General features: G+C 35.6%; 1 protein-coding gene across 5 annotated transcripts in view; it reads left to right on the top strand.

Annotated features, from left to right (window-relative positions):
- Nucleotides 1–15120, top strand: part of LOC123710864 (dihydropyrimidinase) — a 42324-nt gene that overhangs the window by 6302 nt on the left and 20902 nt on the right. For 3 of the 5 annotated variants that reach the window (XM_045663133.1, XM_045663131.1, XM_045663134.1), the window contains exon 2: nucleotides 12750–12844. In XM_045663133.1, coding sequence (XP_045519089.1) covers nucleotides 12750–12844 — 95 coding nt within the window. Of the gene's footprint in view, nucleotides 1–11946; nucleotides 12081–12749; nucleotides 12845–15120 lie in introns of those variants that run through there. The other 2 variants (XM_045663132.1, XM_045663135.1) reach the window with 2 other exon arrangements.

The raw sequence follows: 15120 nt of genomic DNA, 5'->3' as shown, positions 1-15120 counted from the left end.
GTTAAATCTAGTTTCAAGAGCTAGCCAACATACTGTACTGACATACATGGCAGCGGTCGATTCGAATGTGAGATGCGAATAGAGTATTGTGGGTTTATTGACTGTAGTACCCTCCTCCGCCTCGTAGCAGAGGAGACTTTCTATGGAAATGTGTTTGCCGGCAATCCGATAGATGTATGAAATAATGTCAACACTCAAATTCCCAGTCATGACAGTAGTATATTACCGTGTGTACTTTATATTTGCACACGGCGAAACAATGCATATTTCGGAAGACATTGAGAAACTGGTATGACGCAATTACGAATTATCCGCGTAATTCGCCAAAGTTTCGCGTACCTACAATACAATTTATGATGATGTTGACATTTTCCAACTTGTCTTAGGAAATATTGGAAGCGGGGAAAAATTTGACCTTATATTGTAGAAACAATTTCTTTTTTCCATAATGTATTAAGTTGTAGTTTCTTTATTGTTTAATTCTAGTTAAAAGAATAAATCAATGGCGCTACAACCTTTTAGGTCTGGGCCTTAGATTTCTGTATCTGAATGGAAAATGGAATTGAATAGGGAGGATAATTTCAGTTTACTTTTTTATTTATTTATGTATTGACTTATGGTTTTTGTTTCGTACATGTCGTTGAACAATGTTTAGGTTTTCTTTTTTTAAAATATGTAGCTGTAAGAGTACTTATAAATAAATAAATGTGTCTTTGAAAGTCTGGGCCTCTGATTTCTGTACCTGTTTAGAGATCATTTGTTTTTTTATAAAAGTCGTGGTCATGGTTTATAGTAGATGGTCCTCCTTGCTTGACACACGCTATCGCCTTTTAGGGTTTAGGATGTTTACCTTCATGCTGTTGTTAAATGCGCAAATGGACGGCAGTTTCTTCTTCCTATATTTGATTTTGGAAGACATCGGGAATCGGGATTGGTACGAGATAGATACAATTATCTATTAATTTCTATTATTAAATATGAAACAGTAAAAGTACCTTTTAATATCTGTCATTTGTTTTTTTTCTAATTGTCCTGTGTGTCTGGCACAAACTGTCGACTTCTGAGGTCTAAAGCATGCTATTTCTCAGAATATTTTCCCGCACGCGCTAGTTAAATGCGTTCACAGAAAGTCCATTGCAGAGCCAGAATGCGAACCTACAACCTCAGAGAAGCACGCTGAATCTCCTTTTTTTTTTTTATGAAGGAGGTAAAAATGCACAACTGCAGGCCCGCGAGCGCATGCAGTCGCTATCGCGGAGACTGTGGGGATGGTTAACTCTTATCCCTCTGCTAATCAGAGGGGAGAAACCCGACCCACTAAAATTTCCTCCTGAGCCCTCCATATCGCCTGCTATGCCGGACACATTCATTCTGAATGAATGACGTCTGGCACCGCATTGAGTCCCCCGGGGGTCGCACTAGGCATTCAACCCAGGGAACTCAGGCGAATATGACTGCATACGGGCTCAGCGACGGCGCAGGGGGATACTGTTGGGCAAACGCTCCTCGCGTCTTGCCCCCGCACCCCCGCCTCGCCGCCGCCGAGCACAACCCCTTCGGCCATCGCCACGCACCTCCCGCTGACGCTCGGCAGCCTCCTTCTGCAGCAGGACATGCTCACAGAAGAAGGCCACCGCACGCCATGCCTCTTGGCTACCAAGCATTGCTGCAACAACGCTCGGTAGCGAGAGGTCCGTCCCGACGACCGACACTAGGTCATGGCGTTGCCTCGACCAAGTGGCACAATCGGACAGGGTGTGCTCCGCCGTGTCCTCTGGGGCACCACAATGGTGGCAGATGGGAAGGGTTTCCCGCCTCGCCACCCTGTGCAGATACCGCCCAAAGCACCCATGCCCAGACAGTATCTGCGCCATCCGAAAGGACACGGCTCCTCTCGGGCGATTCACCCATTCCCGTAGGCATGGGCGAATCGCCTCCACGGTGCGTACTCCCGCCCTAGGCATAGCCAGATCATGGGCCCATCTATTAAAGGTGGCCTCCCTGGCTTGCCTCCTTGCCGGTCCGACCAGTTCAGCCCATCGGCCACCTGCCCTAGTCTCACACTTGAGACGATACAGGTCGCCTAGGGCCAACGCCTCTAACTCCCAGGGGGGAGTCCCCGCCAACAGGCACGCCGCCTCGAACGAGACGGTCCGGTAGCATCGAGCCGCCCGAACCGCCATCACTCGCTGTGGCCTCCTGAGTAGGGTGCGGTTCCTCGCCCTTAGCCTATCATCCCATACAGGGGCCCCATACAATGCCATACTGCGTATGATTCCGCAGTACAGCCTCCGCACACTCTGCTTAGGGCCCCCAATATTCGGCAATAGCCTTGCAAGCGCCCCCGCCGCCCCTACAACCTTCCCCCCTAGAGCTTCAAAGTGGGCCTCGAAGTTCCAGCGGCCATCCAAGACGAGACCAAGGTACTTCATCTTGGACGCCACCGGAACCCCCACTCCTTCCACCATCAAGACCGCCCCAGGAGGTGGACCATTCCTAGGGCCATGGAACAATAGGGCGTCCGTTTTTTCAAGAGACACCCTAAGGCCCAGGGCCCTTATCCGTCTCACAACAAGGGAGGTGCCGACCGTTGCGAGTCGAGCCACCTCCCCATAACTTGCCCCGTTGGCCACTACGAGGGTGTCGTCTGCATAGCAGAAGACGCGCAATCCCGGAAGGAGCGCGCCCCTCAACACCCAATCGTAGGCCATGTCCCACAGAAGCGGCCCAAGGACTGAGCCTTGAGGAACCCCACACCGCACAGGGTGGTAGGAGATCGTGCCCTCCATGTTGGAGTACACGATCCATCTTTCCGCAAAATAGTCCCCCACTATTTGGCAATTTTTTTAGAAGTTAGATAACGTGCCGTGTTCGGCCAAGACGTGAGCATCTTACACCATCTTACGCATGCACTAATCGTCACGTACGTGATAATTACGAAATTCAAATATACCGCAATATATGAGTTCATACTCATATGAAGGCTTTTAATTCATCAAAGCCTCATTCCCACATTCATTTTGGTCAGTTTTGACTAATTTTGTATTTATAGCTTATCTTCTGTTTACTTTTTGTCTAATATTTTTTTCGTTGTCGTTTGTTGGGTTTATGTTATAAATTTATTGTACAATAGCGACTTAGCCTATCCACGGCTAGGATTTGTCAGAATATTAACGTAATGATTGTCACCAGTAGTAAGTGTAACGCTTCTTATTAAATTAATTATGGCTAATAAGTATTATGTTGACTTAATTTTCTACAATACTAATGAATAGCTTAAACTAAGGTAATATTTATTAACAGTCTTAGTGTTCTACAATGTTTTGACACTATGTTCATGTGTCCGAGACACCGCACTTGCACTCACACACACAACACAACACTAGGTTTATTAACTCAAAAGGTTTATTTGTCCATAAACTATTGTGTCTGTTGTATGAAGAAGTTGGATTTTTTGTTTCTTAAGTAATAATGACACTCACGAATAATGTCGTGGTGAAAGATTTTTTGAATTTTGAATTTATTCGTTAACATACAGAAATACATATATTTCGTCTTTATTAGTATGTAATGTTGTATTATATAATAAATATACTACATATGAGAGAGAGATATATGGGTTATAATGAGAGAGGTAACATGCGTTTATGAATGACACATAAAACATATGTTTAAGTCCCGTTATACTAAAGACCAAAGAAGTAAGGGACACATTTCTATTTGGCCCAACTAGAATATATATGTTCATAATTTTCTTCTTTTTTTCCAAGATTAATTATCAAATAACGTTTATTAGTTATCAAAGAAATATACAGCATTTACAATTAACCTACATAGTAATAATTAAAATTTAATAAACAGAAAATTTAAAAAGTTTGGTCCCTGGGGCCAATGTACCTTTAACGCTGGCAGCATTTCCTCGCTGTATTGCGATACTTATTCGTTGAGCGAGGAAAGCACCAGCTCTGTCAGTATCTATTAATTTTTTATATCATTTATCAATGTTTTAAATATAGTATTCATAAAGCAGAAAATATCCACGTTAAACACTTTTCAAACATTTAACTCGCGACTTAAGAGGTCGGCCATTGTGTTTTAAAATGGCTATTTCGCTGCAAAAACCATTAGTTTTTAATGCAGGGGACCGCAATGAGGGGCCACAGTAAGGGTGAATAATAACTATGACTGGCCACTTGTAAGATATGGTTTAAAAATTATTCACTTGTCTGAGGAAAACTACTATATTATATAGATAAAAAAGTTTGATACCAAAATCTTTCATCAAATTAACAAGGTTTAAGTTATTAGTGCATGGCTTCTTCATCATTATGTTAAATAAAAATGTGTGCGTGTATTAGTGTACATGCGTAAGTGAAACTTCTTTATGACCTTATTTTTGAAAAATGATCTACTATATTCAATTTTACAGAAATTGGTTAAATAAAGTTAAAATAGATGAAGTTTACCTTATTGCCACTAAGATTATTACAGAATTTCATTAATTGTAATAGATTTATTACTATCATTGTTATCGTTATTATATATTTTAGTTATTAAAATATATAATAACGATAACATCTTCTCGAATCTCATCCATGGTAGGGACAAGAAAAAGATGGCACGTAACGGGAAAATGTGACGCGTAACCCAAAAATGTGACGGTATATTTTTTTTCAACGCCGATAAAGATGCTTCACTTCAAAAAAATTATGGTTCTACAACGTATTAGGGTGTGGGCATCATTATCTGTTTCATGATAATTTATTCTTCATAACAGGCAAGATCAGCTGTCAGTCGTGTCTAAGGCGCCATGTCATGTTTCCTCCCGATATTATCTTGTGTTAAACGAGCACGTAGTACGTCATTGTTGCACAGCAGTGGCTCAAACTTCGACTTCAGGGATGAGCCACCACCAAACCACTAGGTCAACGTTACTCATTTAATAGTTTGACACCGATTCGTACCTTGTAAAATACATTACGTTAAATACATTTCTCTTAAACAAAACCAATTAACACCAATAAGAAATATTTCATTTAAGTACATTTTTTCAAATTGTCTTTTAAGCTTTATCTATATTTTTGTTATATGTATTGCTGTATACATAGACGGACGGATAGACAATACTTTCAAACATTACAGATCAAGAAGAGAACAGTTAAAAAAGGCAGTTCAATCGTTAAAAAATATAGTATGGCATATATGATCATCTACTCTAAGTGCGGATGTACGCCTTGTTCCTACTTAATTGTTATTGCTGTTAGTGTTTTGCGTACGATGACAGACTACTTTAAAATAACGTAACTTGTGTCTACAAAATATCAAACTATTACATTAATTTGAACTAAAGTATTTCTGTTTATAATGAAACATATACCTCATTTATTTATTTCCAACACACAAGTATTATAATATTCTTAGACTACATAGTAATAATAATAAATATACAATTAAAAAAAATTAAAAAGTTTAGACCCTGTGGATGTGAATCTTTAACCAGGGCAGCAATTGCTCACTCTATTGCGATACTTATTGAGCTATACTGTCTAATAATCGCATACTATTAATCTTAATTGTTATGATTTCGACACAAGTGAACTTAGCGATAATATTTACGTCCCGATTGTAGGTATTCTCTTGATCCTACCGAACTAGCATGGCAATGCGCTGCCTTACCGTTTTATCACCGAAGTCTAGTATGAATGAATCTCTAAGTGTGTTAAATTTATGGAATCATTTTACCTCAATTTGTACAAACAAATTTGTATACAAATAAAAAAATGAGTTTCTTAATTATTAATTCTTTGTACTTTTACATTAATATGCATATCCTTTAAATAGAAAAATATATGTTTTAGAACTATGTAATTGTAAAGACAGCTTGGCGAATATGGCATCGGGATTCAGGTGACGTAAGTTAGTACAATGGCATTGCTAGGCTTGACTTATTTGGAATACCAAGGTTCTTTAGATAATCGCATCGAATAGAAACAAATCTTAAAGAAAAAAAAATATTGTTTGTTTCTCAAACGTATTTTCGAAGGAAATAAACAAAACAAATGGACTTTTAAGATCGCATAAAAACGCTCACACTCACTTCAACAATGAAATTTATTTTAAAAACGCACACAATCTAAATACATCCAAACACATACACGACATACAAAAACATGCGTGTGTATCAATGACAAGTGTGCACAACATTTAACTATGAAAAAAGTAAAAAAAAAATTATGCAAAAACCATAAACAAGATTAAGAAATACCAAAATATGTAATTTAATAATTAATATATTTCTTCTTTGGATTTATTATAATTGGTGACGGAACAATTTTATTAGAGCATTGTCTTTATATACTAGCAATAATGTACGACATATGGTATAATAGTTTTTTTTAATAAAATTTAAAAATTGTAAATATTATCCATTTTTTTAAAGTAAATTATGTCAAAGTTGAACGCCATCTTGTTAACGTAAAGTCGTCTAGATTGTTTGGAAACAATGTTTTTTCTTTTTTCGTTCTACTCCCGATTGTGTCTAGGGACATTTTTACATCACTTATACTGTTACCAATAACTTCGTGGTGCTAGTCTCGCTAGGTACACCCCGGCTACATCGGTCATCTTATTATTTGCAATATTCATGGGCGAAACGGGGCATAGCAAAGTCGTTTGCATGAGTCATGCACATGACTAAAAAGAGAAGAAAAGTTCATACATAAACAGTCATGGTTACGTTCACCACAGACAACTAATAATATCTAATAAGCCTGCTATAGATAATGTCTACTCGGAGTGCGGATGAAGACCTGTTCCTTTGTTTGACTTAGCTTTGTACCATGTGAACTTAAACATCTGCCTATGTCGAGGTTATTTCAATGCAATTGTTGTTACCTGATCAAAAAACTAGGAAATGTTGCTTCCTAGCGTATAGTTAACAGGTATAATTGCACAGATTATTGTCACATAAATAGTTTGGTCGCATCAAGTGACATTCACAAATCCATTACATTTTCGACGATTTCTTGCAACTATTTTGACATCTGCCGTAGTTTATAGTAAGTCAAATCTACCTTAAATCGAAATGTAAAATTTATAACTGTCAATTTTGTTTAATTCAAACTAGCGTTTTATGTTTTGGATGAACTTATAAGCTAAACAATAATGTTACACAGAAGGATAAAGACGGAAGAAGTGGCTATTTGATATCGTCTTCGTTCCTTGCATCTTTTAGGTTTTCATCTTAGTTTTTTACATGAACAAAAGTTTTTAATTTTAAATTAAATCGTAAGTTCGCGTTTTCTGCTATTGCAAATTTGTCTTAATAGAAATTTTACATTATGAGTCATATCAATTAGTCAATTCTTAATTTATTTGTATTATACATAAATATGTAATGTGAAAATATGAAATTTGATATATAATAAATATTATTATATATCAAATTAATATTAATTATAATGTTTCACGCAAGTAATCATTTGCTGAGTAATATTTTTATCCAAAAGTAGTATCTTAAGTCGATTTTGAATATAATGTTAATTGTTATATATATATATATATCATATATGACATCAAATTTGTCAATGCTTGGTATATAATGTATTTTTTGGCTTATTAATGACCACATACCATAAATGTAATGGATGGGTTGAAATTAAGTTCGTAGGCTTATATAGAAATTTTTATTTTGTTGATATTTTTTGATGTAATATTATAGCGGTCATACAAATTTTCGATACCATTTTCATTTACGATTTGTCTTTAGCCTCAAAATAGACTTTAGTTTCGACGATTATCTGTTCCTCAGCACAAAATGTCTATTGAGAACAGTAAAAAATCGCTGGAGGCCGAATCTGGAGAATCCGGTGGATGCGGAATATTATATGTTACATACCAATTTATATTTGTTGTTTGTATGGGTATTTCTGTCCCCGAAAGTTGTGGAATTCACTTAAAATTATAGTAATACATAATACAATTAAGTTTGTTACGGAAGAGCTGGGAACCGTGACACAGGTATTTTTACTTAAAAGGGTTCCCAAATCTTACACATTGTAATGCGCTGAATGTATGTTTGTGTACTTAAAATGAATAAACACATTTTTATTTATTATTATTAAATACCTTTAGATTTTTTAAAGTCGCCAGCGTACTTCGCGACCGGAATACACTTTCTTAAACTCGGTTAAACAAACAAGAAATGCGATATTAGCTTTTAGCTAAACTAACACTTTCGATTCTAAATTACGTCATTTGTTTTCTGAACCTTAAGTTCGCTTTTTTTTAACTATTTTTTGACAATCTCTTTATAGAGTTTTAAATACTTCGAAAATAAAATATATTTATGTCATTTATGTACATGAGTACGGGAAGTAAATAAAAATTATACCGTCCAGATCTAGCAGCCATGCCACACATTTTTTCGCTTAAAATATTAAAAATCTTAAACGTAATAATCAAACTAAATTAAACTTCTGAATCTAAAATTTAAAAATAATAGATAAATTTAATTCATACTACATTTTCCAACCAAAGACAATTAAAGTAATTTGTTGTCTTTTTCAGTTTGAATTGTCTTTTATCAACTGACAATTGTATTTATCTGTCTTAGTTTTAATTTTACTAAAACATATTTTCTTAAATGTTGTATTCCTTTATTTAGTTTAGTTTTTTGCTTAGTTATACAATACAATAAGCAAAATTACAAATATTAAAAAGGTGACGGTCCTCTAGATAGTCTATATTCTGTCTATCTGAAGCAGCCTTATGTCCTTTTCAATTTTGTTAGAAGCTTTATTTAAATATTCAAATGTTCTATAAGCCTTTAAAGTGCTAGTTTTGATATTAGTTTGAAAATATACCTAACCTATTAAATATAAAGCAGCCCGCTGCACCGTTAACTGTACATCTCTTTTCATCACAGCGTAGATACGATTTGACAGAAAGAGACGAAAGAGTATTAAAGATGCCAATATACTAATTGAATTATATTTCATTATACTATAGAAAGGTTTGATGGAAATCTGCACGGCGATGTATCGACAGGGCCCCGTTAAGAGAGAGGCTCTTGCCCGTTAGCATCCTGTTACATATAAAAAAAGAAGCCTTCCAAGCCAAGAAGAAGAAAAAAGGCACTCGGATTTTAGTGTCCTGTATGTTACATAACATTTATCAAACTCAAACCCCATCCCTATATTGTATATTTCTAATTTTATAAACTTTTTTTGATATCTTAACTTCTTGTGTTGGCTATGAATCATCCTCTCCTATTCCAGAGGTTCGTCCGGAGGCCGGCTAGTCACTCGCGAGCCCTCTGGCATTGTGTGTGTCCATGGGCATTATCACTTAACATCAGCTAAGCTTACTCGCCTGGCCCCTGTTATATAAAAAACGTCTCACTATTTTATCCTTGTATTAATCTTTAATCATTAAATCCACTCTTGAAATACCAACAACTGAATGAAATAAAAACTATTTATCAAAACGGTCTTACAAACGAGTGTGCAACAAAATTAAAAACCCCTCGCATTTGCTTGAAAACTTTTCAAAACTAATGTGAAGCAAACCCGCACTGCGTAATTGCAATTAATATAAATAAGGCCGTTAACATATCGGCGTTAAATTCACGGATAAGACGAATAAGGCAATCGTGCTGAAAATACAAAGATAACCGTTCCAACAAATCACTCACTACGCCTGGCTCTACGCCCCAAAATTCCCCTGAAATGAGAAAGTTCTAGCGTTTCTTCCTGTTCTGTCCCAGCTCCTACCAATTGCTGGCTTACAGCCCCAGCAGGTCCTCCTCAACTCTGTCCATCCCAACTATATTATAGATTATATCTTTATATGTTATTGTCTTTTGTTAACATATCTTTTACACATTAAGAAAACACTTTTAAAACGGATTTAAGCTTCGTATTATTATTATAAACTTATAATTATTTACATAATTTTAAATTTAAATCCAATCCGTTTCAAAAGTGTTTTCTTAATCTTTATATGTTCTTTATAGATTATGAGTATAATTCATTTAAATATAGTATAATTGCTTTACTTATATTACACAAAATTTATTTTATTTATTGATTAAAATTATTAGTTAAAGTTTTTTTAAGTTGCACTATTAGCCCATGTGTTTTGAAATTACAGATTATAAATGGTTGCCTAAAAAATGGTACGTATGTAAACTCCCTTAAACTGATTTACGTCGCGTGTATGGAATTAAGCAGGTCTTAAACAGTTCCGTGCTGAATACATAATTTCATGTCTCATATTATTGCTTGAAGGGCTAGGTCATGTATGTTACTCATGCCTTTGCGTATTTTTAAAGGCGTTATTTGACGTGTCTAATGTCTATGTAAGCTAAAAGGATATACTTCATCTGTAAAGTTTTTAGTCTATGATTAAAAAAAAATCGTTTCGATATTTATTCTTTTTTTCGTTTTGGGTTTTTTTATATCCCGACAATAGTTCGGTCGGTTCGGTATCAGTTAACTGTCAAATCCGTATTATAAGCGAATGTTTAGAAGTAAAACTCGAATTGACCGTATCGAACGGGAAAGTGTTCGGGTTTCACTCATGCCAGTTCTTATCACAAATAAGGGAAAGTTTTCTAACTGGTAACATTGTATTAACCATTTATTTAAGCTTTTAATTGGTGTTCGACTGTTTACGATCGTTAAATACGTATTTACTATTCAGCTTTAGTCTTTTTTATGTTTTAACATTTGAATTGAAAGTATACTAACTGTCGGTTGGAATTACGTGGTTCGTAAGTTTGATGTTGAAATTGAGTAAACTAAAAGTAAACCAAAATATTCTAAACGCGTAGAGACGTGGAGGCTCTCTGCATCTTCTACCATATTTACCATGGAGAAAAGAGTTGTTCAGACGTCGAAGCAGAATACGAAATTCCACCCGTATCACCTCGGCGTCTGTAGTTCCACAACTGAGCGTTTCTATTGGCCGCACCACTACTATGTGGAACTAGCTGTCCACTGAAGTATTTCCGATTCGACTTAGGGTATCTCAAAGAAGAGCGTATAATTCTTAAAAGGTCGGCCACACTTGCGAGCCTCGCAATGAGAGTGTATCAACCTCGCAATGTGAGTGTGAATAATAAATTGCTTATAAAACAAATTGCAATATGTCAAAGAAAATATAGAATGCTTTAATGTGATAGTCGAAATACCATTATTTAGCATTTTGTCGGTATTGTATGTATACATCACTCACGTATGCGATCCCACTTCCGATGTTTACATGTTTCAACATTAAATGATATACCTTCAAGTCTCATAATAATCTTAAAATAATAACGGCTCAAATATAAGAGTTTTTTCCTCCAGCTTTGATTTTGTTCCTTTTGAGGTTCCTCATGGCCACGGGCTTCAAGTGCACATGCGGTAATTCAAGATTTAAGTTGGAGCCTGGTAGATAGTACAGGTGACTAGAGCTGGTGCTTTCCTCGCTCAACGAATACGCATCGTAAGCCAGCGAGGAAATGCTGCCAGCGTTAAAGGTTCACTGCCAGAGGGACCAAACTTTTTTATTTGTTGTAATCTTCTGTTTATTAATTTTTAATTATTATTATACCTATGTTGGTTAATAATATTGTAATATCTAATAATGTATATATAATAAATCTATATTTAATAATAATATTAAATATTATACGTAGAATAGAGGCAGAAGTCTCAATTTAATACCAAGTCAATCTAATATATTTATACGTATACAAGCCACACAGAACAGACAGAAAACGCATTTATTTGCTTTATCTATGTTTTTCTTTCCAAGAACCGTTTGAAGTAGTGATTTTTAGGGAATTCCCTGCAATTTATACATTATTTAAAGGACATGCGTGAAAACGCATAGTTACGTGCAAAGCTTCACGAGGGGAGTATTTCTATTTTGGGTGGCGCATTTCAGTTTCAGTCTGCGTCCCGCGGACGGCACGCGCCATATTGTCCGCCATTTTGTAAAAGTGATTATTGACATTTTATACTTTTTAAATTCCCGCTTTTTTGTCTACGATGCCGGATCCTGTCAATACCGTCTCTGGAATTAATATTAAAGTAAGAGTGATATTAAAATTATTGCAATTTTAAAATGGAATGTCACTTTATCTATAATAAAAAAAGGAATTCCATACAATCCTTAAACAGACTTTTAAACCCCTAAAACTAAATCAAACTGTAATTTTTTTTCATATTTCAACTGTTTTTGCATGCCAATAGCCTCCCATAAGCTCTTTATTATTTGTACTTCTAATGATAGTACGAAATCGTGTTTCTTTGTTACGCTTTATGAATATATTAACACTGATTAAGCTAACTTACATATAAATTAAATTTGATTATAAAAATAATAAATAAATTCTCTTACTTATTATTTTTGCAAACGTATTTATACAAGAAATATACTAGTTCATTTGGCAAAATGTATTATTAACCGTTATTTAATTGAAACATTATAATTAATATTAATTTGATAACGTAATATATTTTAATAATGTGATTATGTAGTAACAAAATAATATAAGAATAGACTATAATGTAAGACAAATTTGCACGCCTTTATGTGTGGCAGAATATACGAAGTTTAGATAGTACCACATTTTTGTACTATATTCTTGCAAATAAATTATTCTTATTAATATGAGTGAAATCCTTTCCGTTTTTAACGGAACTATGAGGAGCTCTTTCGATATATTTTTTTTGCTAAATTAACTCCTTTTCTTACAGAGCTCCCAAAACCGACTATTGATCAAGAATGGCCGGGTCATCAATGATGATGGAATGGAAGACGCTGATGTGTACATCGAAGATGGAATCATCAAGTAAGTCATTAATTAAATCAACTATAATTAATCAAACGTGTTTTCCCAGTTTTCTTTTTGTCGTTCCACAACCTAGCGTGTCTTAGGGAAGTTTTTGCCTGTATTTCGTACAAATTTTTAAGGTCCTTCATGAAGAAATCTGGATTCTTTAAAGGTCGGCAACGCTATCCCTCTGGAATTCACTTGCCCGTATGACCCTTGCGCTAAGGCTTCTGAAAACTCTTAAGGGTATGACTTCTTAAGGTCAAAAACGTTATAGGTTAAGTTAGATAGACTAAAGTTACCTAATAACTAAAACAGTTATGCACCGATGCTACGCGGTGGGTGGTACGGACGTCTTCTAGATCAGAGAAAATCAATATATACACCATCATACATTTTTACTAATCTGTTTTGTGAAAGACATATTAAAATCACAAAAATAACGATAACATTTAAAGCGTGCGTGTTATTTATAGAAATATCATAAATAGATTATTATTCCTTTATTGAAACCTGAACATAACAATCAATATACAGTACAATTTTCTTAACCTACATAGTAATCATAAAAATAATTGAAAATTATTCAAAATAAAATTTTAAAAGTTTGGTGGTCTGTGGTCCGCTGGCAGAATTTCCTGGTTGTGTTACGATACTTTTTGTGCGAAGAAAGCACCAGCTCTGGTGTCACTGGTACTATCTAGCAGGTGTCGACTTAAATCTTTAATTAGCGCCCACGGCCCAAGAGTCTACTCCAAAGGGAACAAAATCGAAGTTGGAGGAAAACGATAATAAATACCCCGTGCCAAGCCGCTGGTAAAGTCAAATTTTATCTAGATAATATTATCTAGGTTTAAATCTTATCTGTTATTTATCTTTGATGATTTTCGTTTCTACACTATAACTGAACATTTATCTGACATTCGGATTTGACAAAACTGTATGTAAACAATACTATGATTTATTACTTGTCTATGAATAAAGGGATACAGCTATGGCATTGACATCTGTGACTATTACAGTCTGTGGGATAATAGGTTCGAGCGGATATTCTTCAATACATAACGGGTATATAATGCACTGGCATTGAAAATGTCTGGCAGCTGACTGATTAGGGCCAATCCTTTTAAACTTGTACATTTTCACACTTTTCCGCTATAGGGATTTTTGTGTCAAGGTTTGACAGGTCATCATTACAGATTAAACGAATATAGATAAAAAAAACAGTGGCGCTACTTGTCAATCTAATCGGCAAGATCAGCCTCCTGTGTTTTTATGCAGAGAATGTTTGAAAAAGTGTTAAAGAAGAATGAATGAATATTTTAGTTTTAATACATAGATTATTGTTATACCGGGGAAGCGGAAACAATCTTTAGGGTATACAATAAAAAAATAACAAAAAAATATGTTTATTATGGAATATAAGATACCGGTATAACTTATTCCAAGTCATTAGATTTGAATAGGTAGACATCTGTACTCATCGGCAAAGAAGACAGAGGGTGTAGGCCGAGAGAAAAAGTCGGCGTAAAAAACTCTCGGTACTCTTTTAAAATAGCAAATCATCATACAAAATGGCAAACAACAACTATCTATCGAGAAAAAACAAACTATCGAGAACAAATATCGCAAATAAACAGGTATAATAGCAAAATATTCCACGTTTGGTTTTTTTGTTTTAATCGTGGTAACCCAAGCCTTAACCATGTCATTCACATCTTCAAATGGAATCAAAAGAGAATATCTTTAACGACTTTGGTATAACTGCATCTGGGTGGTCCAACTGTCTCAAGTAAATGAACCATTCCTATAACTATTCACTCAAACAAGATGTAGACCGTGATAATTTATAAGTTGCATTTGAACAATCGCTTATTCTGTTAATAAATTATATACTTTACGGTTATCGGCTTAAATTAGCTCAATCGGATTTCTAAACTATCTAATAATGGCGACAGAGGAAATATAAATATTATCGTTACGTAAACAGCCACGCGGTCTTAGGCCTCTAACTCATCTGGACGCCATGGCGACGTCACCGGCTATGTAGGCATTGCTACCCTTGGCTACCTTCGGTAGTGAAATGAAGTTTCCAGCTGCTACTATCTGTCACTCAGTTCTCTCAGATTTCGTACACCAAGTGAGTGAGACGGAGCTTGGTCGTTTTGCTCGTTTGGCGACGTCGCCAGTTGCCCCGTATCCGGACTCCACAATGGGAAGGACCATTGGTCCTGGCTGCACTCCCAAGTAAGTCAACTGCCAACAACTGCCAAAACAAATTGTTTGGATACGTA

This window comes from Pieris brassicae, chromosome 6 (assembly GCF_905147105.1).
Source record: "Pieris brassicae chromosome 6, ilPieBrab1.1, whole genome shotgun sequence".
NCBI lineage: Eukaryota > Metazoa > Arthropoda > Insecta > Lepidoptera > Pieridae > Pieris > Pieris brassicae.
Note: the sequence above shows the minus strand (reverse complement) of the source record. Positions and strands in the feature narration are given on the sequence as shown.